The following is a 27,389-nucleotide window of genomic DNA, read 5'->3' on the forward strand; positions in this document are numbered from 1 at the left end:
TTTTCCTGCTCAGCATGATAATATCTTAAATTTATATAGCGCTTTTCTAGGCACTCAAATTGCTTTATATAGAATGAGGGGAAATCTCCTCAACCACCACCATTATCCACTTGAGATAACGAGATGTTACTGTTTAATTTTCAACCCCTTTACTGATTTAAATAAATAAATAAATAAAAATTGGTGTATACCCACTTTTCCCTCACACTGACTGTGAGTTACCGTTTAGCAGAATTGAGAGACTATCAGCCAATAAGACACGATTGTTTCCATGTATTTTCCTGTAAACCTTGTCTCGCTGGTTACCTCCGTTCACTGAAGATATAAAATTACAACACTGCCGTCTTCTTGTACTGACGTTCATCTACATAGTAACAAACTTCTCCAGGTGGAGAATTATTCGGGCTAAAGAAAAAATCCTCAGAGCTACAGCCGCAAATGGCCAAGCCGGGTTACACCCCAGGCAGCTGCGCAAAACATGATTTTAAAAAATACATTTTACTTAATGTTTTCTTAGCAATAAATTTGTAATGCAAATAATGTAATTTTATTGACAATAGTAACTAATCAACTTATATAAACTTAAAATATAATGCGTTACATCAGTGGTACTCATTTTTCAGCATGAGGCCCCCTTATGTATGGTGCGCCCCTAGTCAAATTTTTTTTCATGCTAGGCTCCTCTGTATTAACTTTCTCAGTTAAGAGACTACATCCTCTATTTAAAAACTTATCCATTTTAAATAGTCTTTACGTTTTATCAGCGTGTGGCTAACAGTACATTAGTATATCAACCGCTTGGTTTGTGTCTTAGTGTACTGTGTATAATTAATTTAATTTATTATTTATTACCTCATTTTTATGCATAATCATAGTTCAAAGGTTGCCAATCCTGACTTACATACAGGTAAAAGTAAAAAAAAAAAAAAAAAGCTTCTAGAATTTCTATGCAGCCCCCCCAGCGCCATCTGGAGGCCCTAATTTTGAGAACTACTGCGTTAGATTCTTGTGCTATTAGGATAAAGAAACTTTATATACTTTGTAACGCGTTATACCCAACTCTGTTTATGACACTTGATGGCAAGACAGTGAATCAGTGAGTCTGTGAGACACTCTTCAACACTGGAGTTGCCTAACATGTTACTCTGGGGGAAACATTTACATGTTTAAGCCAGAATGGAAAATGAACATGAATGAAAAATCAATGCTTTACATTAAAAACCTATTTATGTGTTATTTATTTATGTATCACAATAATCCTGCAGCAGAGTTAAATAACAATAACAACAAAATCATCAACGGGTCACCAGTTGCTCTCTGCCAGATCTTCAGCCATGTGTGCGTATGTGTGTTTTCACAGGAGAAGAAGGAATACTTCCTGCCTTCAGCAGTCAGTGTAGTTCATCATTACACGTGCACACACACACAACTGATGTAGTCCATTGTATGCGTGTTTCATTCTGCTTCTCCAGTGTCTCCTTTAGTTTTGGGTTCCTGCCACCACTCAGCAAGGAACGACTCTTCATAATCACCAACTCCATCAAACTCTTCATCAGGAGAAGAAAGAGCAGGAGATTCCTCTGGACTCACAACATCCTACACATACACACACACAGTTGGACAAGTAGAGAGACAGTCACTTTGAGCACTGTAATGAATCTGATCTCTTACAGTAAAATCAGTTCAGCTGCTCTATCATGTCTGTGTTTAATCAGTGGACCTTAACCGTAATGCTAAACATTAACACTAACTAAATGTACAAATTTGCTGTGAGCAGTTCCGAATGAAGAAAGATTTTTAAAAACATGGTTTTCAAATGTTTAACTGGATCCGTACACACACACACACACACACACACACACACACACTACCTCGTCATCTGTTTGTAAATAGTTGCGTGCAAATTTCAGCAATTCTTTTTGCTTCATTGTCTGATTAAAGTAACGAAGAGCTTCCTGTGAACACAAAGCAAAAATTTACATCATAAACACCCACAGACAATGGTGTACTGTTACACTGTCAGATCAAAACTGTAATAATTTACTTTAAAATGTTAATCCAGGGCTCCTTGGTGGCACAAGAGAAAAGCATTGTTATCTAAATATAATAATACTAATCTTTGTCTGTGTTTGTGTTTGTGTGTGAGTGTGTGTGTGTGTGTGAGAGAGAGAGACATCCAAAACAATGTTCTTGAAAAGTATCAAGGTTTATTTATAAAATATTTCCAAACACTGCTCATCACTGTAAGGACACTATCTACACTGTAAAAGCATGGTGGTGGTAGCATCATGTTGAGCATTACTTTTTGTGTACGTGTGTGTACTCACAGGGCGGGGTTTAAACTCCTCCTCACTCAGACTCCACTGGTTTCTGTGAAATTTGTAATATGCAACATTTTGCTGCATCACCTGATCATCAGGATCAAAGAGCAGATAACTAAGTGCACACGGAGCAGCCTTAATGACATCATTCACTGTAACACACACAGTAATTTTATTAAACTGAACTGTTTATGCTTGATAATACAGAAATTCACATCACACCCCTCTGTTTGTTTGTAAAGGTGTAAGAATTATGTGTGTGTGTGGGTGTGTGTGTGTGAGAGAGAGAGAACGTGTTTAAAATGGTGAATGTGTACTGGTGTGTATGGGGGCGTAACTGTATAACGGTGTGTAAGATAGTGTGTGTGTGTAATATTGTTACTTACATTTATAATATGCAAACTGCATGTAGTGGTAAATGGTGGCAACAAATTTTTCCACAAAAAATCCACCAACATTGGGAGTTAAATTCTCTTCACACCTCACCTTACACCTCATCACCTCCATAAAGAACCCTGCAGAGAGAGAGAGAAAGACAAAGACAGAGTGTGAGACAAACATTATGAATGTTTCTGCTCAGAAAACGCCTACTTTTGGAACTACTGAAAATGTTCCAAAGCCCCTCCTCCAGAGAAACACTGACCCTGCTCCTCACCACAACCATACCCCCTCAGAGTGTGTGTGTGTGTGTGTGTGTGTGTGTGTCTGTGTGCATGTATGCATGTCACTAACCTGCGAGTGTATGGTAAAAGTCTTTGACCTCCTGCACCTCATATGATCCCTCACATGCTGAAACACACTCATCATATACATGTAAATACTCCACACACACTTCCTCCATCATGCTCACCGACCTGCTGAAGTCCCCTGCGTTATATAGCAGCACTGCCTTCAGGAAGAGTGTCTGACACAGAGACAAACAGAAATAAACAGTGACATTATTGCATACTTTTTCTTTCTTTGCTATTTTCATTTACAAAAAAACAATAATTTTAATGCTTTGTACTATAACTGCTGTAACAGTCATGCTAATAAAGAGATAGACAGGACTAAACAGGACAGCAATAAATACAGGAGATGTGTGTGTGTGTGTGTGTGTGTGTGTGTGTGTGTGTGCGCGCGTGTGTGTGTTACCTCATGTTTTTTCTCCTCCTGGTCCATTAAATACTCTTCAATATCAAACAGACTTTTGTAAAAGTTCATGTTCTTGGAGATTAGCGGGTCCCCTGGGTTACGCTGGAGATAAGTGTGTGCTGCTGATATAGCTTTCTCCAGATTATTCATCTACACACACACACACACACAGATGAATGAAGTGCAGATGAACCCATAAAGATGATATAAATGAAAATAAAGTTTATGGATAGACATAATTGCTAAAGTACAGTTAGCGTGACCTTCTCTGTCCTGAACATGTTGGAAAACTTAAAGTTACAGCTTTAATTTACATTGGTACAAAGAACTAACATTGGAGACTAATTCCATAAATGTTAAATAAACTAGGGCTGCAACAACTAATCGATAAAATCGATAATTCAAATAATGGATGGACAGCGAATGTCATTATGGATTAGTTGGGTCTGTGACGCCGCTGTGGATACCCCCCCCCGGCGTTATCGAGGTCACTTGATAAAAACCGTGTGAAAAACAGAGGAGGAACCAGAGTGAGCTGCTGCTGAGGGATAAGTGCAGGATCCGGCTCATCCAAAACGTGAGAATGTTTTATAGTAAACGCTTCAAACAAACTGGTAAGTGTATTAACGTGTATTAGCATGTATTAATGTGGCTCGTCGTGTCAGACACTGAAACAGACGCGTGTGCAGTTTAACGTGTTCCAGACGTGTTTTCTTCAGCACGGAAGTTTATGTTTATATCCTTATCTGTAAATGTTAGAAATTCACGCCGGTATTTCTATTTTATATAAAGTCTCGTCCTGACAGCTCCACTGAACGAGCGTGAGATCACGCCTGTGCGCCGCAATCAAACAATAACTCTGACTAAAATATTAATTCTGATCAAACATGTAGTTTGATGCTATATTTATTGATATTTATAAACTTAAGTAAGTGTGTGTTTATGAGAGAGTAATTGTAATGGGGTTAGAACATGTAATTGTATATAAATGTAAGAAGTGTGGTACATTTACAGAATAAATGAACATGTTAGTGTGTTCAGACGAGTGAATGTGTGTTACTGCAGAACATTCAACCTCTTACCACTTAACACTTAGGCTCTGCTTTAATTTTTACTCTTTAGCATCTTTAATGTAGTGATTTAACGTCTGCTTTAAAACTTGTGGACAATCAGCTGTTTTTTTGTTTTCAAAATATAATATAATACTGGCCTAGCATGCATAATACAGCGTTTGTTTTTGGTCGTTTTTGCAGATGTGTGTGTCTGGGTATCGTTTTGACAACATTGTCGTCTGTACGCAAAACTTTTTAAAAATGCAAAAGAAAAACTTTTCATTTGTAGTACATTATTTTCATGTAAATGTACTCTTAGGCACAGAATCTCAGCATCTCTCTCGCTCATGTGTGTGCAAATTTTATATTATGTATATTATATACAGTGCCCTCCACTAATATTGGCACCCTTGGTAAATATATGCAAATATTTAACCGTGGGCATGAGGTACTTTTCCATATGGCTACTTCTCTGTGTGCTCCAAAGCCACCTCTGGTGTTTATTGTCAAAACGCTCTATTTTGGTTTCATCTGACCATAGAACTTGATCCCATTTTCCAGTAGTGTTTGGCAAACTGAATACGCTCGAGTTTGTTTTTGGATGAGAGTAGAGGCTTTTTTCGTTTTGTATAGAAATGTAAATAATAGTAAGCTGCTATATTAATTTGTATTTAAAGCCTACCATATAGCGGGAGTTTTTATATTAATACACAAATTACATAATCTTATATGGTGTTGTCTGTTAGTTTGGCGCGGGTTTGTTTGAGCACGGCAAAATCCAGTCAGGCAAATTCTACAATTTCACTTCGTGTTCTGACGCTGTGATGGATCTTGTTGGGAAACCAAATGTTACATCAGCGATCTGGGAACATTTTGGATTTGTGCCTAACGAGAGAGAGAAACGTGCGACTGTGTTTCACTCCGTGTCTTTATTATCCACTTCTTCTCCTTCTTCCCATGCATGCAATCACAATACTGTTTTTTTATATTCAGGTTTTTAGTTAATTTAAGCCTATACAATTAATAATAATAACAATAATAATAATAATAATAATAATAATATTGTACCACAGTGGTGGTAAAAAGCTGCCACCATCACAGCCCTCTTCCTAGTAGAATTTTTTTTTATATCAATGGGAATATACTTCAAATATATTTCTCATATGAAATTACAGGGGTGAGAATAATTGTTGCACACCTATATTTAACAAAGATTTATTTTTTGATCAACCTGTTTTGTTTGCAATTGTTTGATATCCATGAGAGCAAATTATTTGTGTGATTTTTTTTTTAAACAAAAGATCAAAAGGTTAAACAATAAAGACAAATTTTCATAGTCTACTTTGCTCATATTTACCAAGGGGGCCAATATTAGTGGAGGGCACTGTAATCCCCTAACCCTGAGTTTGTTCAACTATCTTCATGGTACAGCCTCCCGATATCCTTGTACTTGGGCAGAATTTGAGCTTTACACACCAACTCTAAAAAAATTGTGGCGTAATGCAGTGTTACTTGCTCTGTATTTCACTTCTTTTTTCTCTCTACAGCTGAATTGAAGCTTTGTGTTCAAAAATGAATGATTCAGCCTCACACTGAGGTGAGACTTCTGTACAAGGGGGAGGTTTTGTGTGCGTGTGTGTGTGTTAATGGTGGTGTAGATGTGGACGTGGCATTAAAACGCACCACTCACTCCCGCCCTACAGAGTGCGCACCGAGGGGTTTGAGACGTTACTTTTCATCTACACGGTGGCGTGCGATTTTGGATAGGGGGCAGGACATTGTAGTTCTCTCAGACACACACACACACACACACAAGAAATCATAGTTAGTTATATACCCACGCGCAGATTTTCACTGATGTGTTTCTCTCAACCAGAAATTGTGTATTGTCATATTTCATAAATGGTCATATAAAAAAATATCGTATTCATATTAACACTCGCCCCTCCCGCTTTCCGCTTCGTTTAACGTCACTTCCGCCTGGTTTTCTGCATTTGTGGTGTGTGTGTTACCTGATAATAAGCGAATTGTAAATACCGGTACGGCGTCCTCGTGCTAAAGGCCTCCAGAGTTTCGGGGTTCGGGTATTTTTTAGAAAATACAGGCATTTCCGATTTACACTTTTTCACGCACGCCGCACGCGTGAGGATGTGTCTGAAGATTTGCAGGCTTGTATCCATGTTGGTGTCGTGCAGGTTGTCCCGGGTGCACGCGCGGCTACAGTGCGCCTCGCTCTCCTTCAGTAATCGATGGAGGCGCAGGCTAAGTTCCAAGTACCGCGCGCTCTCCACCCACTCCCGCGCGCCGTACCGCTCCAGCGCGAAACCGTACGCCGAGTCCAGCGGCATCAGATCCGCTTGCGGGAAATTCTCCGCACTGTAGTGCTCATACTGACATCGAACCGCGGGCACGAGCACAGCGGCGCACAGAAGCACGCACACATAAACATTAGCCATATTCAGTCACGCCTTTGTAACCGTTAAACCACTCCGTGCTCCTTTTTATCCACAGCGCGAGAGCAGATACATGTCCAACGGCACGTAGCTTTAGTTGGCTTGTGTGTGTCGGGGGAGTGGAAAACTTAGAAAAGGTAATTGTAAAAGTTTTGGGGTGCAAGGTCTTGTCTGGGTCCTAAAGCCCGAACATCTCTGCTGAATACGCGGGGCAGAACGAGACAGAAGCACAGAAACTAACTTCTTATTTTATGTGGATTCTACCCAGAAAGGGAGGCAGAAAGTTTTTTTGTGTGTGTGTTTTGAACAGCACCATCAAGCTGTTTTAGTCTGAATTAAATAATGTGAAATATAATGCAATAAAACAGTAACAGGACAAAACCCGAGTTTAATGCCCATATAAATGAAGTAACAGTTCAATTCTTACTATCCCGTTATATTACTACAGACATGTTTTAACAAGAATATAAAGATAAATAACAAATGACATACTCAGTATTGTTTTCTGCTACAAAAAGTCCAACTGTAACGTTATGGAAAATATATATTTGTTTGCATTCAAACAAATATGAAGTATTTCAGTGAGAAATATACTTTTTTGGCAGCTAACTCGAGCCACGGAATGTTACGACGGTTTGTTTATATCGCCATGGTACACGCACTTGTGTGTGTATGTGAGAGAGAGCACGTGCACTGAGCAAACGGCACTTTTTATTGCATAAGTAACTTTTATCGGTAAAAGGCCACATGGATGTAAAAAGGCGGGAGACAGCAAATATGGCAAACCTTTTTTTAATGCACATTTATCGATAACAGAACTGTGCAAAATATGGATAGAAACTTGCCAAATGATAACAAGAACTCAACATCCATTCTCTTCTCTCTTCCAGAATACTCTTCTTCAGTATTTACACTGGTTTTCAAAAAGGCTTTCTGTGCTATAGCGTCACCTATCTTGCCCTTTTGTGCAGCAGCAGTATCTCTGGGCACGTGATCTAAAGCTCAAATCTAATTGGTCGGCCTGTTTCATCGCAGAGCGGCAGGGAAAAAAATCAACATTCTGGACAAAAAAAAAGCATTGCTTTGTCGTGCCGCGAATGATCACACTAGTGTGAACAGCTCAATAGGGATGTTTGCTTCTCTTCCAGTAAGTAATATATATATACACAGTAAAAATCCCTAGTTTTGTATTAACACCCAGAGTGTTCATTTGAGTCCTATGGACTTATATAAACATTGTAGGGTGTAAATTCAACACTCTGGGTGTTAAATCAACACTGGCGATTTTGCTGTGTATATTATTATTATATATTATATATATATAAGATATATTTTATTATATTATTATAAGTATATTATATATATATGAGAGAGAGAGAAAACATTACAAATATTTGCCCCTCATTGCCTGGAGCCCCAGTGCACTTGCCCAATCCCATATATGGATAATCCGTATCCATAACCCTAACTCTACACACCGCACAGAAAAGTTTACACTGGTTGCTGATTATCGTCTCTCACTGCGGCTGCTTAAAGTGGCAACTCCTAGTGTGAGGTGGCTCATTGCCTGTTACCAATGTGTTAGGAAATTGCTCCTTTTATAAACTGCCATTATTTTATTTTTTTTAATCACTTGTAGTCTGCTATTGGATAGGAGAGACTGAGCCACCTGACATGCATGTCCCTGGAATGTGTCATGGTTGAAGATATGGATTAACAATATTTTGCCTCTCAGGAAAAAGAGCATCTAATGGTAAGATGGTCTTAAACATGTGTCAACATCAAGGTCCCTTGCCAAAAACAGCCCGCTGCCTCATTTCATTCGGCCCGTGTGAATTATAAAAAATAAAATCTTGAAATAGACAGTGGTACACTATCTAGCATTCACAGCAGATCCACACCTGCAGCGATAGCTCATGTTCAGTATGAATTACTGTACAACGCTGTTTCATCTCACAGTGATGAAACTTGAAATTAACAACTATCTGCTTTGTGTCATGTAAGTCATACCCTCATTTAAAACATGCTTTAAATGCACTTTTATAATCAATGCTTGTGATGCTATAAACAGTATTGCTTTGAATTTGTGTGTTTAATAGACCTGTTTTAACAGTTCCATAAGTAGTAGCATTTCAAAATACCTGGTGAGATAGTGAACAATGGCAGCAACTACAGCTCTCAATCACAGCAGCGTCTTTAAATGCATAAATAATTCAAGTAAATATTTAAACTTGGTTGGTGTAGCCTATATGTTTATAATACATCTACCTCTGTCTGTGTGTGTGTGTGTGCCTGAAATTTAGCCTTTTTAGTAACATAGGGTACCAAGATGGATTAGAGGAGTATTTGTGTTAACAAAGCTAATCTGGTACACTGACAACTCAGTGTCACATTATGTTGCGTTACCACGCAGCTAAATTTTCACCCGCTCTACCCTGCATAATCAAAATGAGTTAGAAGCGAGAGCACAGAGAGTGCTTTGGGACCTTGGGGAGGTTTTCCAGCTGTGCCGGAGTCACAGCTGTGATGATCTGTTCCCTTTAATTCACGTTTGTTGGGTTCGTGGGGCAGATGTGCTGTTACTAGTTACTCGTACAGTTACTAAGATCGTACAGAAACTTTTTCACTGCTGCTGTCTCACTGCAGACTGGAGATACGTCTGAGCGCGCTCTCTCTCTCTCTCTCTCTCTCTCTCTCAAACCCTCTCTCTGTCTCTCACTCTCTCTCTCTCACACACACACACACACACACACACTCACTCACTCTGCAACACGTCTACAAAAAGAGGCGGAACCGAGACAGTGAAGTTTGTTCGGGATTTTTCTTTTGTTTGGCGAAATTAGTGACAGGTCCGGTACCGTCTTGGAAAAAATTGTCTCAGTGAGTGAGTTTATGTATGTGTGAGTGAGTGAGTGAGTGAGTGAGTGAGAGAGAGAGAGAGAGAGAGAGAAAGAGAAAGAGAAATGGATGTAAAAGTGGCGCTGTTTGTGCTGTGTGCGTACTGCGCATGCGCGATGTGTAACACGGGTCCCAATGAGGAGCTGATAATTGATCGATATTCATTACCGACCCGCTGTGGCAGAGAGGTTCAGGTCGGTGATTATGTACGGTACCATTACACCGGATCGTTTCCGGACGGGAGGATCATCGAGTCCAGGTGAGTGGAGGTTATTAATACCGGGTTAGTGTGGTTTGTACCAGGTTTATCACAGCAGTGCATATTATAATCTGTTGTTCTCATACAGATTTTTCTGAGATTTAACAATAATATATACCCCTGTAAGACAACCTGTTTCTATCTAACATTTAATATTACTGTAAACAAAGATACATTTCTCACTGTATTGCTGCATCATTCACTTTCTTACACTGCATTACTGCATCATTCACTTTCTTATGCCATATTACTGCATTATTTGATTTCTCAGGCTACATTACTGCATTATTTGCATGGGCATATATTTGGTTTGAAAATGTGGGTGGGGTTGGAAGTGTGAATGGGTATGCTTCCCAAATATTTTTTTAATTAAATTAAAATAAATTACATAATTTCCGTCTGCTTATCGATCTTTCTATCATCCACAAGCATTTATGATCAAATGATTGTTTCATTAAAAGAAACTACACAAGTCATAATAACAGTCCAAATGAATGCACACTGTAACTGATTCAAACTGTCTTGTCTCAGTTCCCTTTTGTGTTTTTCATGTTTCATGGACAGGATATTAAGACTCAGCTGAGGTCAGAGAAGTGTCCAGTAGGGGCAATAAGTACATTTGCAAATGACTTCGTTCTTTTGACACCATCTGACATGCAATCGAAAAATTTCGAAGTATTACGCAGCTAGGATGAAAATCAGCACCTCTAAGTCTGGGGCCATGATTCTGTCCCAGAAATAAATGGGATGCTCTGTTCAAGTCAATGTCCTGATCATCACCATTGGACACAAGCTGTGTGTAGTGACGAGTACAGGTGGGGGAAATTAGGTTTCTCTGCAGGGTTGCTGGGCTTACTCTCCATGAGAAGGTGAGGATCTTGACAGGAAAACCTCAGACTAGAGCTGCTGCTCTTTCAAATCGAGCCGAGCCAGTTGAGGTGGATTGGGCACCTTACAAAGGCGCCCCCTTTAAGGTAGAGCTATATCAGTTTGTCAGGCATGTCCTGTTGAATGGAAACCCTGGGGAAGACCTAGGTACTGCTCAAGAGATTATATCTCACAGTTGGCTTTTGGACATCTGGGGATTCACTAGGAGGAGCTTGAATCTGTGGTCCAGAGTAGAGAAGTCTGGACTGAATTTTCAGCCTGCTGCCACCTCAACATACACTGGGATAAGAAGGATAATGTATGAATAAATTAATGATTGTTCTAAGATGTCTCTTTTTTCATTCTGTCCTCCTTTCTGTTTGTCTCTAAGTGAGCATAAGGGCATGGCATTTGTTGGACTGGTGGGTGTGGACAGTAAGGTGATTCCAGGCTTGGACAGAGGAGTGATGGGGATGTGTGTGAATGAGAGGAGGAAGATCACCATTCCCCCTCACCTTGGATATGGAATCTCTGGAGCTGGTAAACTCAAACACAATAACTCCTTAATTATGTCTCAGTGTCAGGGGTATAGCTTAACCCTCCTATTATGTTTGAGGGAAAAAAAATTACATCCATTATGATATGGGTCAAAATGACTTCCACAGTTTAAATACACACACAAACAGCAACGAACAGCTTAAAACACTAAATCTTTATTATGGCTTGTCTGACACGAGCCATAAGAAGAACTATTTGCATACAAGTTCATGACACTAAATGAGGAAAGTCAAAAAGGTTTCAAAAGAGAAAAAGAAAGATTAAACAGTATTTCAGACATCTCAAATGTGGAAATGGGTCAAATTGACCCATAACATAATAGGAGGGTTAAGTAGACTGTATTTCTTCCTATGATGGATTTCAGGAGGAATTAACATTAAAACAACATTATTCTGAGTTCTGCACTCTACTTTATGAGTTATTAATAATAAATCACATTGTCTAGCTCTCTGTCTCAATGTCTCAGGTACAGTGATTCCTTCAGATGCAACTCTGGTGTTTGATGTCGTGTTGTTGGACGTGTGGAATAAGGATGATGGTGTGGACACTCGACTGCTCTTTAAGCCAATGTCCTGTCGCCGCTCAGTGCAGCATGGTGATTTTGTGCGATATCTGTATAATGGCTCATTGATTAATGGCACAAACTTCGAGTCCAGGTATGAATGCTACATTACTGAATTACGTTATAATGAACTAATAAAGAGCTGTTACATTGGTTTATTCTCTCTCACAGTTATGGACAATATGTCACATATGACACATACGTGGATGAAGATCACCTGATCAGCGGCATGGTGCAGGGGCTAATGGGAATGTGTGTGGGAGAGAAACGCTCCATCATCATCCCACCATTTCTAGCCTATGGGGAGAAAGGATATGGTACATACACACCCACACACACTGTCATACCTTAGTGTAGGTGTGGGTGGTTTGAGGCCACTGAAGGCAGGTTCTTAAAATAAAAAGTACCAAAAGAAAACCTTTGGTTGAGCACAGATAACACTTCTGGCCAAAGATGTTTTATAGGTGGGAAACAAAAACCTTATTTTTAGTTTTGGAAAAAATATAATAATAATATTGTTATTACTATAATAATAATAATTATAATAATAATAATAACAATATTAATAATAATAATAATTATTATTATTATTATTATATGTTTAACATTTCTTGATGTTAAAAATGTTCTTTTGTTTCTTTTTGGTAGTTTTTATTTTCCCACGCTGCGTCCCCACAATGGAAGGCATGTTACCGTTTCCATTCTTGCCCAGTAGGGGAAATCAGGTGCTTTATGATTGTTAAATTATTAGAGGAGCTTACTGATGTTGAAGGCCCAGTAATATTGAGGAACACTGGGTAACACAATGCCACCTTTGATCTTAGGAAGGTGAAGAACAGTTTACTTGATGTAAGCCAGCCTGCCACCCCTATAAGAAAGAGTCCACAATTCGATTTAAAGTAGAAAAAAAATTATTAATAAAGAGTGGTATGTCTTAAATATATAAAAGTTTGGGTTAAATGACCATTTGATCAGATTAACGCAACCCATTAGAGACACAGGGAGTCTAGACCATCTAGTAAGGTCTGATGTGCATTTATGCAGTAGCACTAGGAAATTTTTTGTGACTTAGCTATATATACACTGATCAGCCATAACATTAAAACCACCTGCCTAATATTGTGTAGGTTCCCCTTGTGTCGCCAAAACAGCTCTGACCTGACCTTTTGAAAAGTTCAGAAAAATACTCTGCTCTCATGGATATCAAACAATTACAAACAAAACAGTTTTATCCAAAAAAAAAATCATCTTTGTTAAATATAGGTGTGCAACAATTATTGGCATCATTTTAGTCAATACTTTGTGCTTCCTCCCTTTGTCAAGATAACAGCTCTGAGTCTTCTCCTATAATGCCTGATGAGGTTGGAGAATACATGGCAAGGGATCTGAGAGCATTCCTAAATAGAGAATCTCTCCAGATCCTTCTAATTTCGAGGTCCACGCTGGTGGACTCTCCTCTTCGGTTCACCCCACAAGTTGTTTATGGGGTTCAGGTCAGGGGACTGGGATATGGTCATGGCAGTACTTTCTGACCCCAAGATGCAACTAACTTCTGCAATTCTCCAGCTATGATCCTTGGTGATTTTTTGGTCACTCAAACCGTCCTCTTCACAGTGTGTTGAGATGATAGAGACACACGTCCAATTCCAGGTTAATTCATAACATTTCCAGCTGACTGGAACGTCTTAATTATTGCCATGATGGTGGAAATGGGCATTTTCGATGCTTGTGCTATTTTCTTAGCTTGTGCTATTCATTTAGTTCCAGTCCACTGCAAAACTTCAGACACAACACCCGAGCGCACTCATGATTATTAATGGGGACTTCAACCATGTCCCCCTCTCTAAAACCCTTAGAAACTTCACACAATATGTTAAATGTAAAACAAGGGAGAATAAAATCTTGGACCAGCTGTATGCCAATGTGAAGGGGGCATACAACTCCACTGCCCTCCCCCCTCTGGACAGATCAGACCACAACTTGATCTACCTTGCACCTGTGTACAAGCCTGTAGTCAAATAGCAGCCTGTCACCACCAAGTCTGTAAAGGTGTGGTCCAGTGAGGCTGAAAAGGCCCTACAGGACTGCTTCAAGACCACAGACTGGGACCTGTTCCTTGAGGATCATGCAGAGGACTCTCCCAGTGTATTACAGACTACATATGCTTGTGTGAGGACAGCATTGTACCCACAAAGAGGATCCGCTGTTTTTCAAACAACAAGCCATGGATCAACAAAGACATTAAAGCCCTCTTAAACAGGAAAAAGAGAGCATTCATAGCAGGGGACAATGAGGAGGTCAGGTCAGTCCAAAAGGAGCTAAGGAGGAAGATGAGGAAAGCAAAAAACAGCTACTGGGAGAGGCTAGAGTGCAAGCTGGAAAAAAACAGCGCTAAAGAGGTATGGGAGGGCATGAACAGGATTACTGGGCTTAAAAATTCCAGACCAGCCATGGAGGGCCGCCTGGAACATGCAAATGAGCTAAACCGGTTTTTCAATAGGTTTGACTCAGCCCCCACCCCTGAGAGCTCAAATGGACAGTCATACACTCTGATGATTCCTGTATTGTCCTCATCATCAGCAGACACAGAAACCTCAACGACCCCCTCCCCCTCCACCAGCCCTCTAATAACATCAAGCCAGGTGAGACGGGAGCTATCCAGGCTCCGAATCAACAAATCTATGTGCCTAGACAACGTCAATCCCTGGCCTCTCAAGGTGTGTGCCACACAGCTTGCAGGTGTGTTTCAATACCTCATCAATCTTTCTCTAAGGCTGAAAAAGGTCCCCCAACTGTGGAAGACTTCCTGCATTGTTCCGGTGCCCAAGAAAAGTCATCCCAGTACCTCAAATGACTACAAACCTGTGGTGCTGACCTCACATGTCATGTAGTCCTTTGAGAGACTGGTCCTGAGGCACCTGAAGCTGAATGTAAGTGTCTCCCTTGATCTGCTGCATTTTGCATACCGGACCCAAATCGGCATGGACTATGCGATTATCTATCTATTGCATAGGGCTTACTCACACCTGGAGAGGCCAGGAAGCACATTGAGAATCCTTTTTAAAAAATTTTGTAGTGCATTTAACACCATCCGCCCCCCCGCTTGCAGAAAAGCTCTGGGACATGCGGGCAGACCATGACATGGTGGCATGGATCATGGACTATCTCACCAGCAGATCACAGTACGTCCGACTGCAGGGCAGCCTGTCAGATGTGGTGATGTGAAACACCGGCGCACCTCAAGGAACTGTGCTTTCACCCTTTCTATTCACCATATACCTCTGACTTTAGCTACAACTCTGGTAAATGCCACCTCCAGAGATTCTCTGATGACTCCTCCATCGTGGGCTGCATCAGTGAAGATAAGGAGGAGGAATACAGAGGCGTAATGGAGAGCGTTGTCTGATGGTCTGAGGATAACCAACTTCAGCTCAACATCAGCAAGACCAAAGAACTGATAGTGGACTTCCGCCAAAACAGAAAGCCCCCAACACCTACTACCATCCAGGGGGAGAAAATAGAGATGGTGGACTTGTATAAGTTCCTGGGAGTGCACATTAACAGCAAGCTGGACTGGTCGGAAAACACCGAAGGTCTCTACCGGAAGGGCAGAGCAGACTGTTCTTTCTAAGGAGGCTCAGGTCATTTTATGTGAGAAGCAAGCTATTGCAGATTTTCTATCAGTCTGTAGTAGCCAGTGCCCTGTTCTTTGCTGTGACATGCTGGGGAGGTGGAATTAAGGCTGGGGAGGCTGACAGACTCAATAAGTTGGTGAAGAAGTCCAGCTATGTCGTTGGTCACAAACTGGACACTCTGGAGACAGTGGTGGAGAAAACAATAAGAAACAAAATCAGGTCCATTTTGGGAAACCCTCTTCATCCACTGTATGCTGAGCTGTGACAGATGGAGAGCACCTTCAGCCACAGGCTCATCCCCCCAGGTGCAAGACAGAACACTTCAGATGTTCCTTTGTGCCGACAGCCATCAGACTGTACAACACCTAGCCACCCTTACTTTTGACTACACTACAAATATGCTGCTACATTGTTGTAATATGGGTACCATACTGTACTTTTTGCACTGCTCACATATCGCATCACTGCTTCAAAGCTTTTATTATATGTCTACACGAATTATACTGTACAGCTGCAATATGTATATAGTATTGTATATATGCGATATGTACATGGGCTACTTGTATAGTGGGACTGCACATTGTTGCTTGCTGTATATACTGCTCCTATGTATGTGCGTGTGTGTATTTTATATATATATATATATATAAATAATGTATGTAGCGTTTGTGCTTCTATACATATTTATACATCCCGTATATACTCTTTATATATCCCTGTATTGTTCTATTGTACTATCTCTTTTAACGCTTCTTTCTTTTCTTTTTTTTGGCTGCTGCTGTGACACCCTAATTTCTCCATCTGGGGATTAATAAAGTATTATCTTATCTTATCTTATAGCCACTTCCCATTTTGTGAAGCTCAACAACCTTTTGTCGCACATCACGGCTATATTCCTTGGTCTTACCAGTTGTTATTACTGACTAAGCGAATTTGCCCTATGTGCAGGCTTGGGGAGTAACAGAATACATGTAACAGCTTTATTTAATCATGATACAAAAACCTGGTAGCTGTAATCCGTTAGTTACCTCAAAAAACAAAGCAATCAGATTACATGTAGATTTTGTAAAAGAAATGGGAATACTATCAGGATTACAATTTTTAAAAAAATTTAAAACCAAAGAAATTAATCTTCTGACATAACGCAATATAGACAGTTGCTTGATTGTAGTTGTGTTTCCCTCTTGCCAGTTGTGGCTCACATGACCAACCTCCTGGTGCAGGTTAAGTAGCAATGAACACAAATTGTTCTCTGAAATGATTTTGTTAGGGGGACCATACGTCCTCTTTTTCGGATCTTAAAAATGCATCTAAATTTGAGAAAATGTCCGGGATTTGCCTTTAGTTTCATTATGATGTGCTTATGGTCTAATACTGCATAATGTGTACATATGTTTGCATTGCTTTAACCCTCTCTTCTAATTCCCGCCTTCTCGCACACCGATTGGTCGATTATAAAAGGCTTGAAGCAACTATTGGCCAAATTCCTGCCTCTCGACCATTATCCTCCTCTCAGCGAGTGTATGAAGGTGAAGTGCTGTTGTGTTCGGTGTTAAACAGTATTGCTTGACAATAGCAGCGAATGAAGCTGTCCCGAGTCGAAACACCACCCATGACCATATAACTTCATTTTTAATTTCATGTTATGGGACTGCTTCAAATTACATGGCCATTCAAATGCTTGAATGATGGCAGAAGATTCACTCGTGGTGTCTAATATTTTATTTTATTCCATGGACATTAAAAATAATGTAGGAAAAAATTTGAAATGTGGGCAGAGTGAAAACAATTTTATTTATTTATGTGATGCTAATATTTTTCAGTGTTCATACTATCACTGTTTTGACCCCCCCAAAAAAAAACCCAAAATAACCAAACAAACAAAAACAAAAAAACTGTCCTCTTTTTGTAAAAGCAGAATATGGTCACCCAGATCAGGGACAGTGATCATCTATCTATCTACTCATTTTTGTTTCCAGCAGTTTAGACTTTAATGGCTGTGTGTTGAGTTATTTTGAGGGGACAGCAAATTTACACTGTTACACAAGCTGTACACTCACTACTTTACATTGTAGCAAAGTGTAATTTCTTCAGTGTTGTCACATGAAAAGATACAATCAAATATTTACAAAAATGTGAGGGGTATACTCACTTTTGTGAGACACTGTATGTGACCTTGAAGTAATCCAAAAATAATCAGATTACATTACTTTCATATTGTGATACTTGGATTACGTTACTGATTGTTATGGCCCAGTCTGGGTTAGGCCACACAGAGTAACCAGTTTGGGATTCAATGGAATTTGACCTTTAAATAAGGGAAGGCAGGAATAACACCACAACCAGGTTTGTGTTAAAAAGTTGTGGTATATTGTAACACACAATTATATACATGCAACCATACAAAGAACCAAACACCAGACATACCTTCAGGGTGGGCCAATGTCAAAATAATAAACAAAAGGATTCTATTGTTAGGTAGCTAGCTTACCTTAAAGGAAAACAACAAAGAAAATACAAGGAAACTTCCCTAACTACCTAAGCCAAAAACAGAGACAAAAGGACCCTCTCCCAAAAGAAATGGCAGCCACACTCCTACTGCCAGTGAACCAAGTGCAAAAACATATACAGTGGTGAAGAGAATACACATAACCAGATACTGGGACAACCAAACTCAATGTCAAAAACCAGGCAAGAGTCAAAACCAGAACAGCAATCAGAATGCAGACTTTTGATAGCCACAAGGGCACCCAAACACCCCAAAACAATCACCTCACAACAGCCCACACCATTCACACTCCTCTTCCTCTTTAAATATGGTCATCAATCAGTGATGTCATCCTGGGAGGTGGGAGGAAGGCAGGCTAGGGCAGGCTGGAAACTCTGGGAGGGAGTTCGGACCTGCACACAAAATATGGCACAGCACACAGAAAAAAAAACTTCCCATCCCAAAGATTGGCGGGTTGTAACACTGATTAAATTTTTTATGACGTAATTTGTAACTGTAACAGAATATTTTTTTTTTTTAAGTAACTCTCCCAACACTGCCTATGTGTTACCTCATATTTATACCCCTGTGAAACAGGAAGTCATAGTTGAACAATTTCCTGTTCCAAGTCACCCAGGTGTAGAAAAAAAGTAAAATATCAAATATGAACATACTTCAGATATAGCTTTCTCATATGAATTCATAGGGGTACCAATAACTGTTGCACACCTATATTTAACAAAGATTTTTTTTATAAACCTGTGTTGTGTTTGTAATTGTTTGATATCCATGAGAGCAGAGTGAATTTTTCGAACACAATATCAAAAAGGTGCCAATATTAGTTAAGGGCACTGTATTACTTTTACTGTTACTTAAGTAATTATTTTAAGTATTTTTACTTGTAATTGAGTAACATTTTTGGCTGCTCTACCCACCCCTGAGTACTAGTCTAGTTCCCTTGTTCACAAGGTCTGATTGTTATTATACCTGACTGCTTTGTTTGTTAAATAATTTTTTGCCTTGTTTTTTAATATTGCTTTGGATATGCTTTCAGCTCATATTCCTGCATCAAGGTTCAGATAGTAGGTGTTTTTTGTTTTTGCTCAGGTTTACAGGTTGTGTGCTCGTTCAGGTGTAAAGGTGCTGGCTCATGTGATAGTGGAATTTGATATAAGTGTGCATATGTGTGTGTGTGTGTGTGTGTGTGTGTGTGTGTGTGTTCAGGCGTGATGGTGCCGGCTCATGCAACGGTGGTGTTTGATGTGCTGCTCATTGATGTGTTTAATGTGAAGGATGATGTTCAGGTGGAGGTTCTCCATGTTCCTCAGCCCTGCAGAAGAAAATCAAAGAAAGGAGACTTTATACGTTATCACTACAATGGAACATTCCAGGACGGAACACTGTTTGACTCCAGGTAAGTAATCCCTCATCACAGAGTTCCAGGGTTCTACAGCCAGATAGGATTTGGATAATCCTGTCTGGCTGTGGATTGTCCACACAATTGCAGAGCAGCATGAGGGTTACTATGGTGTAGGTTTAGTGCAATGTGTGGTTTAGTGCAGTGTGGGGGTTAGTGCCATGTTGGGTTAGTGGAGTGTGGGGTTTAGTGCATTTTGAAATGAAATGTGCAATGTGAGTTCAATGCATTATGGGGTTTAATTGTTTGCATGGCTTAGAGCAGTGAGGAGTTTTCTGCCCTGTGTGATTTAGTGCATTGCGGAGTTTAGTGTGGTGAAAAAAGTGTGGTGTGGGTTTTGTAGTTTAATGCATTGTGTGCTTTAGTGCAGTTGTGACGTGCATGGTTTGGTGCATGGTTTGGTGCATTGTGTTTTTGTACAGTGTATAGTTTAGTGCAGTGTGGAGTGCAGTGAAGTACATAGTTTAACGCATTGTAGGGTTTCGTGCAGTGTGGGGTTTAGTTCCTTGTAGAGTGGAGTACAGTGCAGTTTGTGATTTAATACAGTGTGGTGTTTAGTGCAGTCTGGGGTTTAGTATAGTGTGAGGTTTCGTACAGTGTGGGGTTTTTGTGCATTATGGGGTTTAGCGTAATGATGTTGTGGAGTGCAGTTCAGTTCGTAGTTTATTGCATTGTAGGGTTTAGTGTGGTGTGGGGTTTCATTTAATGTGGTGTGGCGTTTAATGCCGTGTGGGGTTTAATGCAGTGTGGGGTTTAATTCAGTGTGGGGTTTAGTAAGGTGTGGAGTTATTGACCTATGGGAAGAAAGTCAGACTCTTGAGTGTCTTGTCAACAGCACATATGATGATGTTGGAGCGCTGCATAAACACATGGTCATGGGTATTCAGGATGTGCATAAGAGGGTTTAGCACACATCCCCAACGTGCAACTGTATTACGGGGTTAATAGTAAGGAGGTACTGGAACTCACCCTGACCACCTGATGGCAAACTCACAAAAAAGTCAAACATCCAGCTGCACTCTGAGGGATTTAAATCCAAGCTTGAGTTTAGTGTTCAGTCTGGTGTTGAACTGTAATCTTCAAGCACATTTCTCACTTACAAGTTTTTCTTGTGTAGTGGAGATCTACAGATGATCTGTAAAAATAAAATGGTGCAAATTAGGTTCTGTAATGAGCCTTTCAGTTGGCTGTGCATTACACCATCAAAACTGCTGTATGAATACAGTTGTACTTCTTGTTGCCTGAACCCACCCCGACACCACCCCTCCCACACACACTCAGCTACCAGCGCAAAAGTACATACAATACCTTTGTGGGTTTGGGTCATGTGATCGCTGGAGTGGATAAAGCCTTGCAAGAAGTGTGTGTGGGAGAGAAGAGACACATCATCGTTCCTCCACACCTCGCCTATGGAGAGAATGGGACAGGTGAGACATACACACACCCACACAACCGACCCCCCCCCCCACACACACCTTATTTCTTCATCGTGTGTGTGTGTGTTATTTTCAGGTGACCTTATTCCAGGTTCAGCCGTGTTGATCTTTGACCTCCACATCATTGACTTCCACAATCCAAAAGACTCAGTGGAAGTTCAAATTACCCACAAACCCCTGCAGTGTAACAGCACCAGCACCAATGATGACCTTGTCATCTACCACTACAATTGCTCTCTGCTAGACGGAACCCGACTTTACTCCTCGTAAGTGCACTATACACACTGCACCCCCCCCTTCCAACTCCTAAACACACACACACACATGCACACTCTGCTTACACCCATATTCCTCAAACACTGGCGTGCAATCTTTAGTATGTGTTCAAAATGCTGACTAGTTGAGGCATGATGCTAAAAGCAGCATTGAAATTATTTAAATTAACAGCAGTAACAATGCTCTCAACAGTAATGACTTGGGCAGACCTGCACAGGCAATGCTGGGTCAAGCAGAGGTCATCGAGGGGCTGGATCAAGGGTTGAAAGGCATGTGTGTTGGTGAGAAGAGGGAGGTGATTGTGCCCCCCCACTTTGGACATGGACAAAATGAAGGTTAAATAATTTATCACTGAATTAAAAGTTAAAACATCATCAGAAAACATAGAAATGTTACATTTCTGAGTAAATGTTTTTAAATCCCCTTTAATTCCCAGACTATCTGTCTTTTACCTGCCCCTCTCAGCTCGTCCTCTGTTTCTGAGCTGGTCCTCTGTCTATCAGCTGCCCCTCTGAGATTAAGCAGTGTTAACATTGGAATTGTGTGTTAGTACACTTTGTTTTAATTGTGTGTGTTTTTTACAGGTTCAGTAGTTCCAGCAGATGCTGTGTTAATTTTTGAACTGGAGTTGTTGGATTTGCGTAAAGGCGTTCCTCAGGGCTTCCTGTTTGTCTGGTTGGAGGAGATTCCTGATCCTCTGTTCAGCTTCATGGACCTTAACCAGGATGGAGAAGTTCCACTGGAGGAGGTGTTGCATATTATTGTGTTTCTGTGTTATTTTATTATTTTTTTAGTTGCTTGTCTATTGCTCTGTTTTTATTAGAATTCCATAGTTTGAGAACATACAGTGCCGCTATAATATTTCAAACCCTTTATAATTTTCTGTATTTCTGCATAAATTTGACCTAAAATTCGATCAGATCTTTACAGAGCTAGATAATGCAATTAAACAAATGATGCAAAAAGATATTTTTTACATGTATTTATTGAGCAAAATGATCCAACATTAAATAGCTTTGTCAGAAAAAGTATTTGAGCCTCTAGGAGTACGAGTTAATTTAAAGGGGTAATTAAAGTCAGGTGTTTCAACTAAGGGGATGGCAATGAGGCATGAGTTTAGCAGGCCCCCCCCCATGTTTGGGAAAAACTTGGGTCTTCACTATCAAAGTCTGGTCTTCACCACACAAGTTTATGGAAGTGTGCCATGCCTCAATCATCGGAGATTCATGAGGACTTCAGAAAAAGGGTTATTAATGTTACCAAGCTGGAAAAGGCACAAAACCATTTCTAAAGAGTTTGGCCTTCACCAATCCACTGTGAGGCAGTTATACAAATGGAGGAAATTCAGCACCACTGATACTTTCCCAAGGCATGGTCATCCAGCAAAAATCACTCCAAGGGCATGGTGAATAATATTACAGGAAGTCACAAAGAAACCCAGGGTAACATCTAAGGACCTAGAGGTCACTCTTGCATTGAGTAATGTCAATGTTCATGAGTCCACCATCTGTCAAGCACTGAACAGGTACTGTGTGCAAGGCAGTATAGCAAGGGGGCCACTACTTTCCAAAAAGAACACTGCTGCCCATCTGTAGTTTGCTCAAGACCATGTGGATAAGCCTATTAGAAGAATGTTCTGTGGATAAATGAATCTGAAGTAGAACTTTTTGTTTAAACAGTTACTGAAAGCAAAGGTTCACATACTTTTTCTGATAAAGATTTAATATTGATAATTTTGCTCAATAGATAAATATAAAAAACTATAATGTTTTTATGTGTTTTGTTTACTTATGTTATTTTTAGTTTCTCTCTCTAGTTTGAGGACTTACATGAAGATATGGTCATATTTCATATATATGGTCATATATCAAATTTATGCAATACAGAAATACAGAAAATTGTAAAGGGTTCTGGCAGAACTATATCTAAACAAGCAGCATCACAAAGACTAAGAAGTAATCAATATAAGTCCAAGACAAAGTTCTGGAGAAATATCAGTCAGGGTTTTAGGGGTTTACAATGTAAAGCATGGTGGTTATATAGAATTACTTTCTTGGAAACTTCTCTGAGTACACACCTCTTTACATGGGCTGACAGGTACTGGTTGCACCAGAACTAATTTAGGGGTGTCACAGCAACATGGGTGAATACATATGCAATCACAATGTTCACATGCTTTACTTGTAAATAAGTTTGCTATAAATTATATTGTATTTTAAACTATATTGATCTTTTGCTAATTCAATATTATGCTTTGTGTAGATTTATGACAAAAAAAAATTTAAGCACATGTCCGTTCCAAGTTGTAAAATGTCACTAATAGAAGGGCGGTCAATCCTTACACTCAGTGCTGTAATTTATCCTCTTTGTCCCTCTCCAGTTCACAGCATTCATCAGGCTGCAGGTGTCAATGAGCAAAGGTCGTCTCCACCCTGCAATGGATGCTGATGTAATCATCAGAGAGATGTTCACCAGCCAGGATCAGAACGCTGATGGGAGAATCACAGTGGATGAGCTGAGACTTCAGACGGACAAGACAACAGGACACGATGAGCTATGAGAAAGAAACATGCGGGATATCATCAGTAAAGTGATGCCATCAGTAAAGGCACATTGCATTGTGGGAACAATCTGCCATTTTTGTTGTAAATAGATCTCTTTAAGCTGTGTTCTACTTGAGTCCAAAAGTTACATCAATATTTGAGTAATTATTAAAGTTCCTCATTGTCATATCTCAACCCGGCCAGGACTCAGTTTCCCAAGAAGCAACACTCACCTCCCATGCACGCATGCGCTCACCATCCCTGGAGTTCTAATCTTCCACACCTGTCACTAATCACACACACACTCTCTCCACTAGTATTTAGAGAGTCATTCGCCAAATGTTCATTGCGAAGTATACGTTTAGTAGACTTGTTCTCTGTGTTTCCAAGCCTTTCACATTCGTTTGCTATCTTTGTTATCTCGACCTCTTTTCCCGTTTACGACTACGCTTTCTGCCTGTCCCCGTGTGCTTTGTTTGTCCAATCGCCTGACCTTTGCTTGTTTTACGACTATGTCTTTGGAACTACCCTTTACTACGCACCCGCTTCTGCTTCTGTGCCGACTCCGGTTCGTGACACTCATGTTCATAGTTGACTTATGCAGCTGATTATGTTAATTTGAGCTGCACATTCAGATTATTAAAACCACTAAAGATAAACATAAATTTCAGCAGGACAGATTGTGGTTACATCAAACTGTCAGACAGTGGTGCTGGACTTGCTATAGGTTCTCGCTGGAGGCAACATCCTGCAAGAAAAATGTGATTACATTCAAGGTCAGAAATACACAAGGTCATAATTCTACACTTATTACATATTACATATATAATGTTACATTTAACCTCTGGCTAATTTTCCCATTTCACCATCCATATTTCCGGTATGAGAAGAACTAATTTGTATCTTTTTCCTTTTATGACCATTTAAAAGATGCAAGGGCAGTTAACACTTGACAGAGACAGTGGAAAGCCTCTTTTAAAAAGCCAGGATACGGAAATAATCACTCAAAATGTAAAATATTTACCATATTGCCTAGCCAGTGACATGGTTCATGAGCTGCACATGATCAGTTTCATGACAAAAATGTATAGATTATGTGGAAATTGTTTGATGATGTGAAAACCAACTGTACCTTAATTTGTACTGTAGAGAATGGGCTTTTTACTTCAATTCAATTTAATTTTATTTGTATAGCACTTTTAACAATGGACATTGTCTCAAAGCAGCTTTACAGAAACATATAAACACAGGATACAGATTTTAAATGTGTGAATTTATCCACATTGAGTGAGCCGGTGGTGACGGTGGTGAGGAAAATCTCCCTAAGATGATATGAGGAAGAAACCTTGAGAGGAACCAGACTCAGAAGAGAAACCATCCTCATCTGGTTTAATTGCTCTAGTGGCAAACAAACACTCATAAAACAAAAGATATATTTTAAATCAATTAGATATTTAGGTTGAATAGATTATACATTCCCCTAAAAAAGTGTTGGAAAAGCAAGACCAGTTCTTTTTTTTTTTTGCTATACCCTGAAGACATTTGGGTTTGAGATAGATCAAAAGATGAATATTTGAAGTGATCAAAAATATTGGAACATAAAATATTGGATAGATGTTTCTTGCTGCCCAGGTCTGCCCTGTTAAATTGATTGTTTAAAGAGCTAATAGCTCTGAATGTCTACTCTTGGTTTGAGCCCTAGGTTTCGCCTGTGAAGACTGCATTTGTTGCTAAAAATGATAAACCAACATGAAGACCAGAGAGCTGTCTATGGGAGAAAAGCAAGCTATTTTGAAGATGAGAAAAGAGGGGAAAGCATTGGGCTTAGCCAGTACAATTTGGAATGTCCTGAAAAAGAAAGAAACAACCAGATATGGAACAGGTTGGCCAAGGAAAAAAAACAGTTGATGACAAACATTGTGTGAGCTGTGAAGAAAACCGCAAATACAACAGTTAGTAACATCACCAACAACCTTCAGAGGCAGGGGTGAAGGTATCATAATCAAGTACATAAATATAGAGGCCATACCAGAAGATACAAACCACTCATGAGCAGTAAGAATCAGAAAGCCAGACTGAAATTCGCAAAGAAATACACAGATGATCCACAAAAGTTCTGGAACCAAGACGAACCACTATCAAAGTGGGTGTGTCTAAATGATCAAATTAGAGTTTGGAACACAGGGGATGTAATACAGCAGGGTGGAACTATATAAATCGTTTTAACACATTTTTTTCTAGTAAACAATATCTCTAAAGATACATCAGCTGTGTGTGTGTGTGTGTGTTACGAACATTACATGCTGCAGTGCGAGAAAGCTTCACAGCAAGTAATCAAAGCTTTTTAGATTTTATTCACTGAATCACTGATCTTAATGGTGTTGCATTTAAAATTTCCTGCTGGGGGAAGCATTACCCACATTTCACAGACCTTACATAGCAATACAAGCAAGGAGACAGAGTCCTAAATCCTGACTGATAGATTTCATGAATGTTATTCCTATGCTATTCCTTATGCTGGGAAGTTTTATATTGGCCTATAACTGGACAGCTGATGGTTTGAATTCAGGCTTTTTAATCAGGAGTTTTATAACTGCTAATTTAAAAGAATTAGGTACGTCGCCAATGCTAAGGGAAGAACTCGTTATTTTTACAAGAGATTTGATTACTTCTGGTATTTTTGAAGTATGTTGGTAAGGCATCTAGTACACAAATGTACTAGATTTTGATGAGAAATTAATGACATTTTTCAGACTCTTGAAGGGGAAAAAAATATTCTACTTTCTGATCTGATGTGTTTATATTGTCTACTTCGTCACTGAAAAAATGCATAAAGTCTAGAGTGTAGCAGAACACTCACCTGATCACGTTCTCTGGGATCAGATGGTGATCCAAACAAGGTTGATAACTCCGAGATTATTGATAAAACTCGGTGTGGTGAATGTACGTGAATGTAAGCTTACGTGAATGTAAGCTTACGTGAATGTACGTTTGATGCGGTAGCATGGTGAAGTGCATATATTATGACTAAGACATTTTAAATGAGATGAGATAATGATCTGTGATAGTTTCAGAATGTGGGAATGTGACTATATTTTCTACATTAAATCCAAATGTTATTATATCAAGAGTCTGACCACCATTATGAGTGGGTGCTATTATGTTCTGATTGACCCTGACTGAATCTAGAATGGACACAACTGCTGGTTCTTAGAGGGACTTATTAAAATTAACATTAAAGTCACCAAGAATTAATGCTTTGTCTAAAGAAACAACCAAGTTAGAGATTAAATCTGCAAATTCACCAAGGAATTCAGAATATGGACCTGGGGGTTTGTAAAAAATCAGCAGAATCGACTCGGTAGACTTATTTTATGTGGCTACATATGTTATGTTAGTATAAAGAAAATGCATTGAATTCATTTTCAGGTTTTCGTGTGACTCTTGGCCTCCGTTCCTGCTAGTAAGAAGACAGTGATGTATGTAACTG

At 39.7% G+C, this 27,389-nt stretch overlaps 2 protein-coding genes across 3 annotated transcripts; one reads left to right on the forward strand and one right to left on the reverse strand.

Moving 5' to 3' along the window:
* p3h4 (prolyl 3-hydroxylase family member 4 (inactive)) lies at positions 1-7,207 on the reverse strand. Its single transcript, XM_053612714.1, has 7 exons — positions 6,520-7,207; positions 3,456-3,605; positions 3,054-3,225; positions 2,708-2,836; positions 2,328-2,473; positions 1,872-1,955; positions 1-1,596 (listed from the first exon to the last, which is right to left on the reverse strand). Exons 1-7 carry the CDS (start codon positions 6,961-6,963, stop codon positions 1,456-1,458), a joined length of 1,266 nt encoding a protein of 421 aa, XP_053468689.1. The 5' UTR covers positions 6,964-7,207; the 3' UTR covers positions 1-1,455.
* On the forward strand, positions 3,654-27,214 carry fkbp10a (FKBP prolyl isomerase 10a). Of its 2 annotated transcripts, none has more exons than XM_053612713.1 (10): positions 3,654-4,069; positions 11,376-11,524; positions 12,009-12,198; positions 12,276-12,421; positions 19,452-19,641; positions 20,926-21,071; positions 21,157-21,346; positions 21,549-21,691; positions 21,941-22,104; positions 23,737-27,214. In XM_053612713.1, exons 2-10 carry the CDS (start codon positions 11,389-11,391, stop codon positions 23,914-23,916), a joined length of 1,485 nt encoding a protein of 494 aa, XP_053468688.1. In that variant the 5' UTR covers positions 3,654-4,069; positions 11,376-11,388; the 3' UTR covers positions 23,917-27,214. The 2 variants fall into 2 exon arrangements, with proteins under 2 accessions (XP_053468688.1, XP_053468687.1); XM_053612712.1 differs by lacking the exon at positions 3,654-4,069 and adding an exon at positions 9,436-10,117 and having other exon boundaries at positions 23,737-27,213.
* The last annotated feature ends 175 nt before the right edge of the window (positions 27,215-27,389 follow it).

Source organism: Ictalurus furcatus, chromosome 24, assembly GCF_023375685.1.
Source record: "Ictalurus furcatus strain D&B chromosome 24, Billie_1.0, whole genome shotgun sequence".
NCBI lineage: Eukaryota > Metazoa > Chordata > Actinopteri > Siluriformes > Ictaluridae > Ictalurus > Ictalurus furcatus.

What these genes read in the sequence shown, in the direction of transcription:
- fkbp10a (XM_053612712.1), top strand. Translation starts at nt 9,924, where the DNA reads ATGGATGTAAAAGTGGCGCTGTTTGTGCTGTGTGCGTACTGCGCATGC. An exon ending in GGCACAAACTTCGAGTCCAG is followed by an intron (nt 12,199 to 12,275) that starts GTATGAATGCTA and finishes TCTCTCTCACAG; the next exon opens with TTATGGACAATATGTCACAT. An exon ending in GGAACCCGACTTTACTCCTC is followed by an intron (nt 21,347 to 21,548) that starts GTAAGTGCACTA and finishes TGCTCTCAACAG; the next exon opens with TAATGACTTGGGCAGACCTG.
- p3h4 (XM_053612714.1), bottom strand. Translation starts at nt 6,963, where the DNA reads ATGGCTAATGTTTATGTGTGCGTGCTTCTGTGCGCCGCTGTGCTCGTG. An exon ending in CTTTTACCATACACTCGCAG is followed by an intron (nt 2,837 to 3,053) that starts GTTAGTGACATG and finishes CTCTCTCTGCAG; the next exon opens with GGTTCTTTATGGAGGTGATG. An exon ending in GCAGTTTGCATATTATAAAT is followed by an intron (nt 2,474 to 2,707) that starts GTAAGTAACAAT and finishes TGTGTGTTACAG; the next exon opens with TGAATGATGTCATTAAGGCT.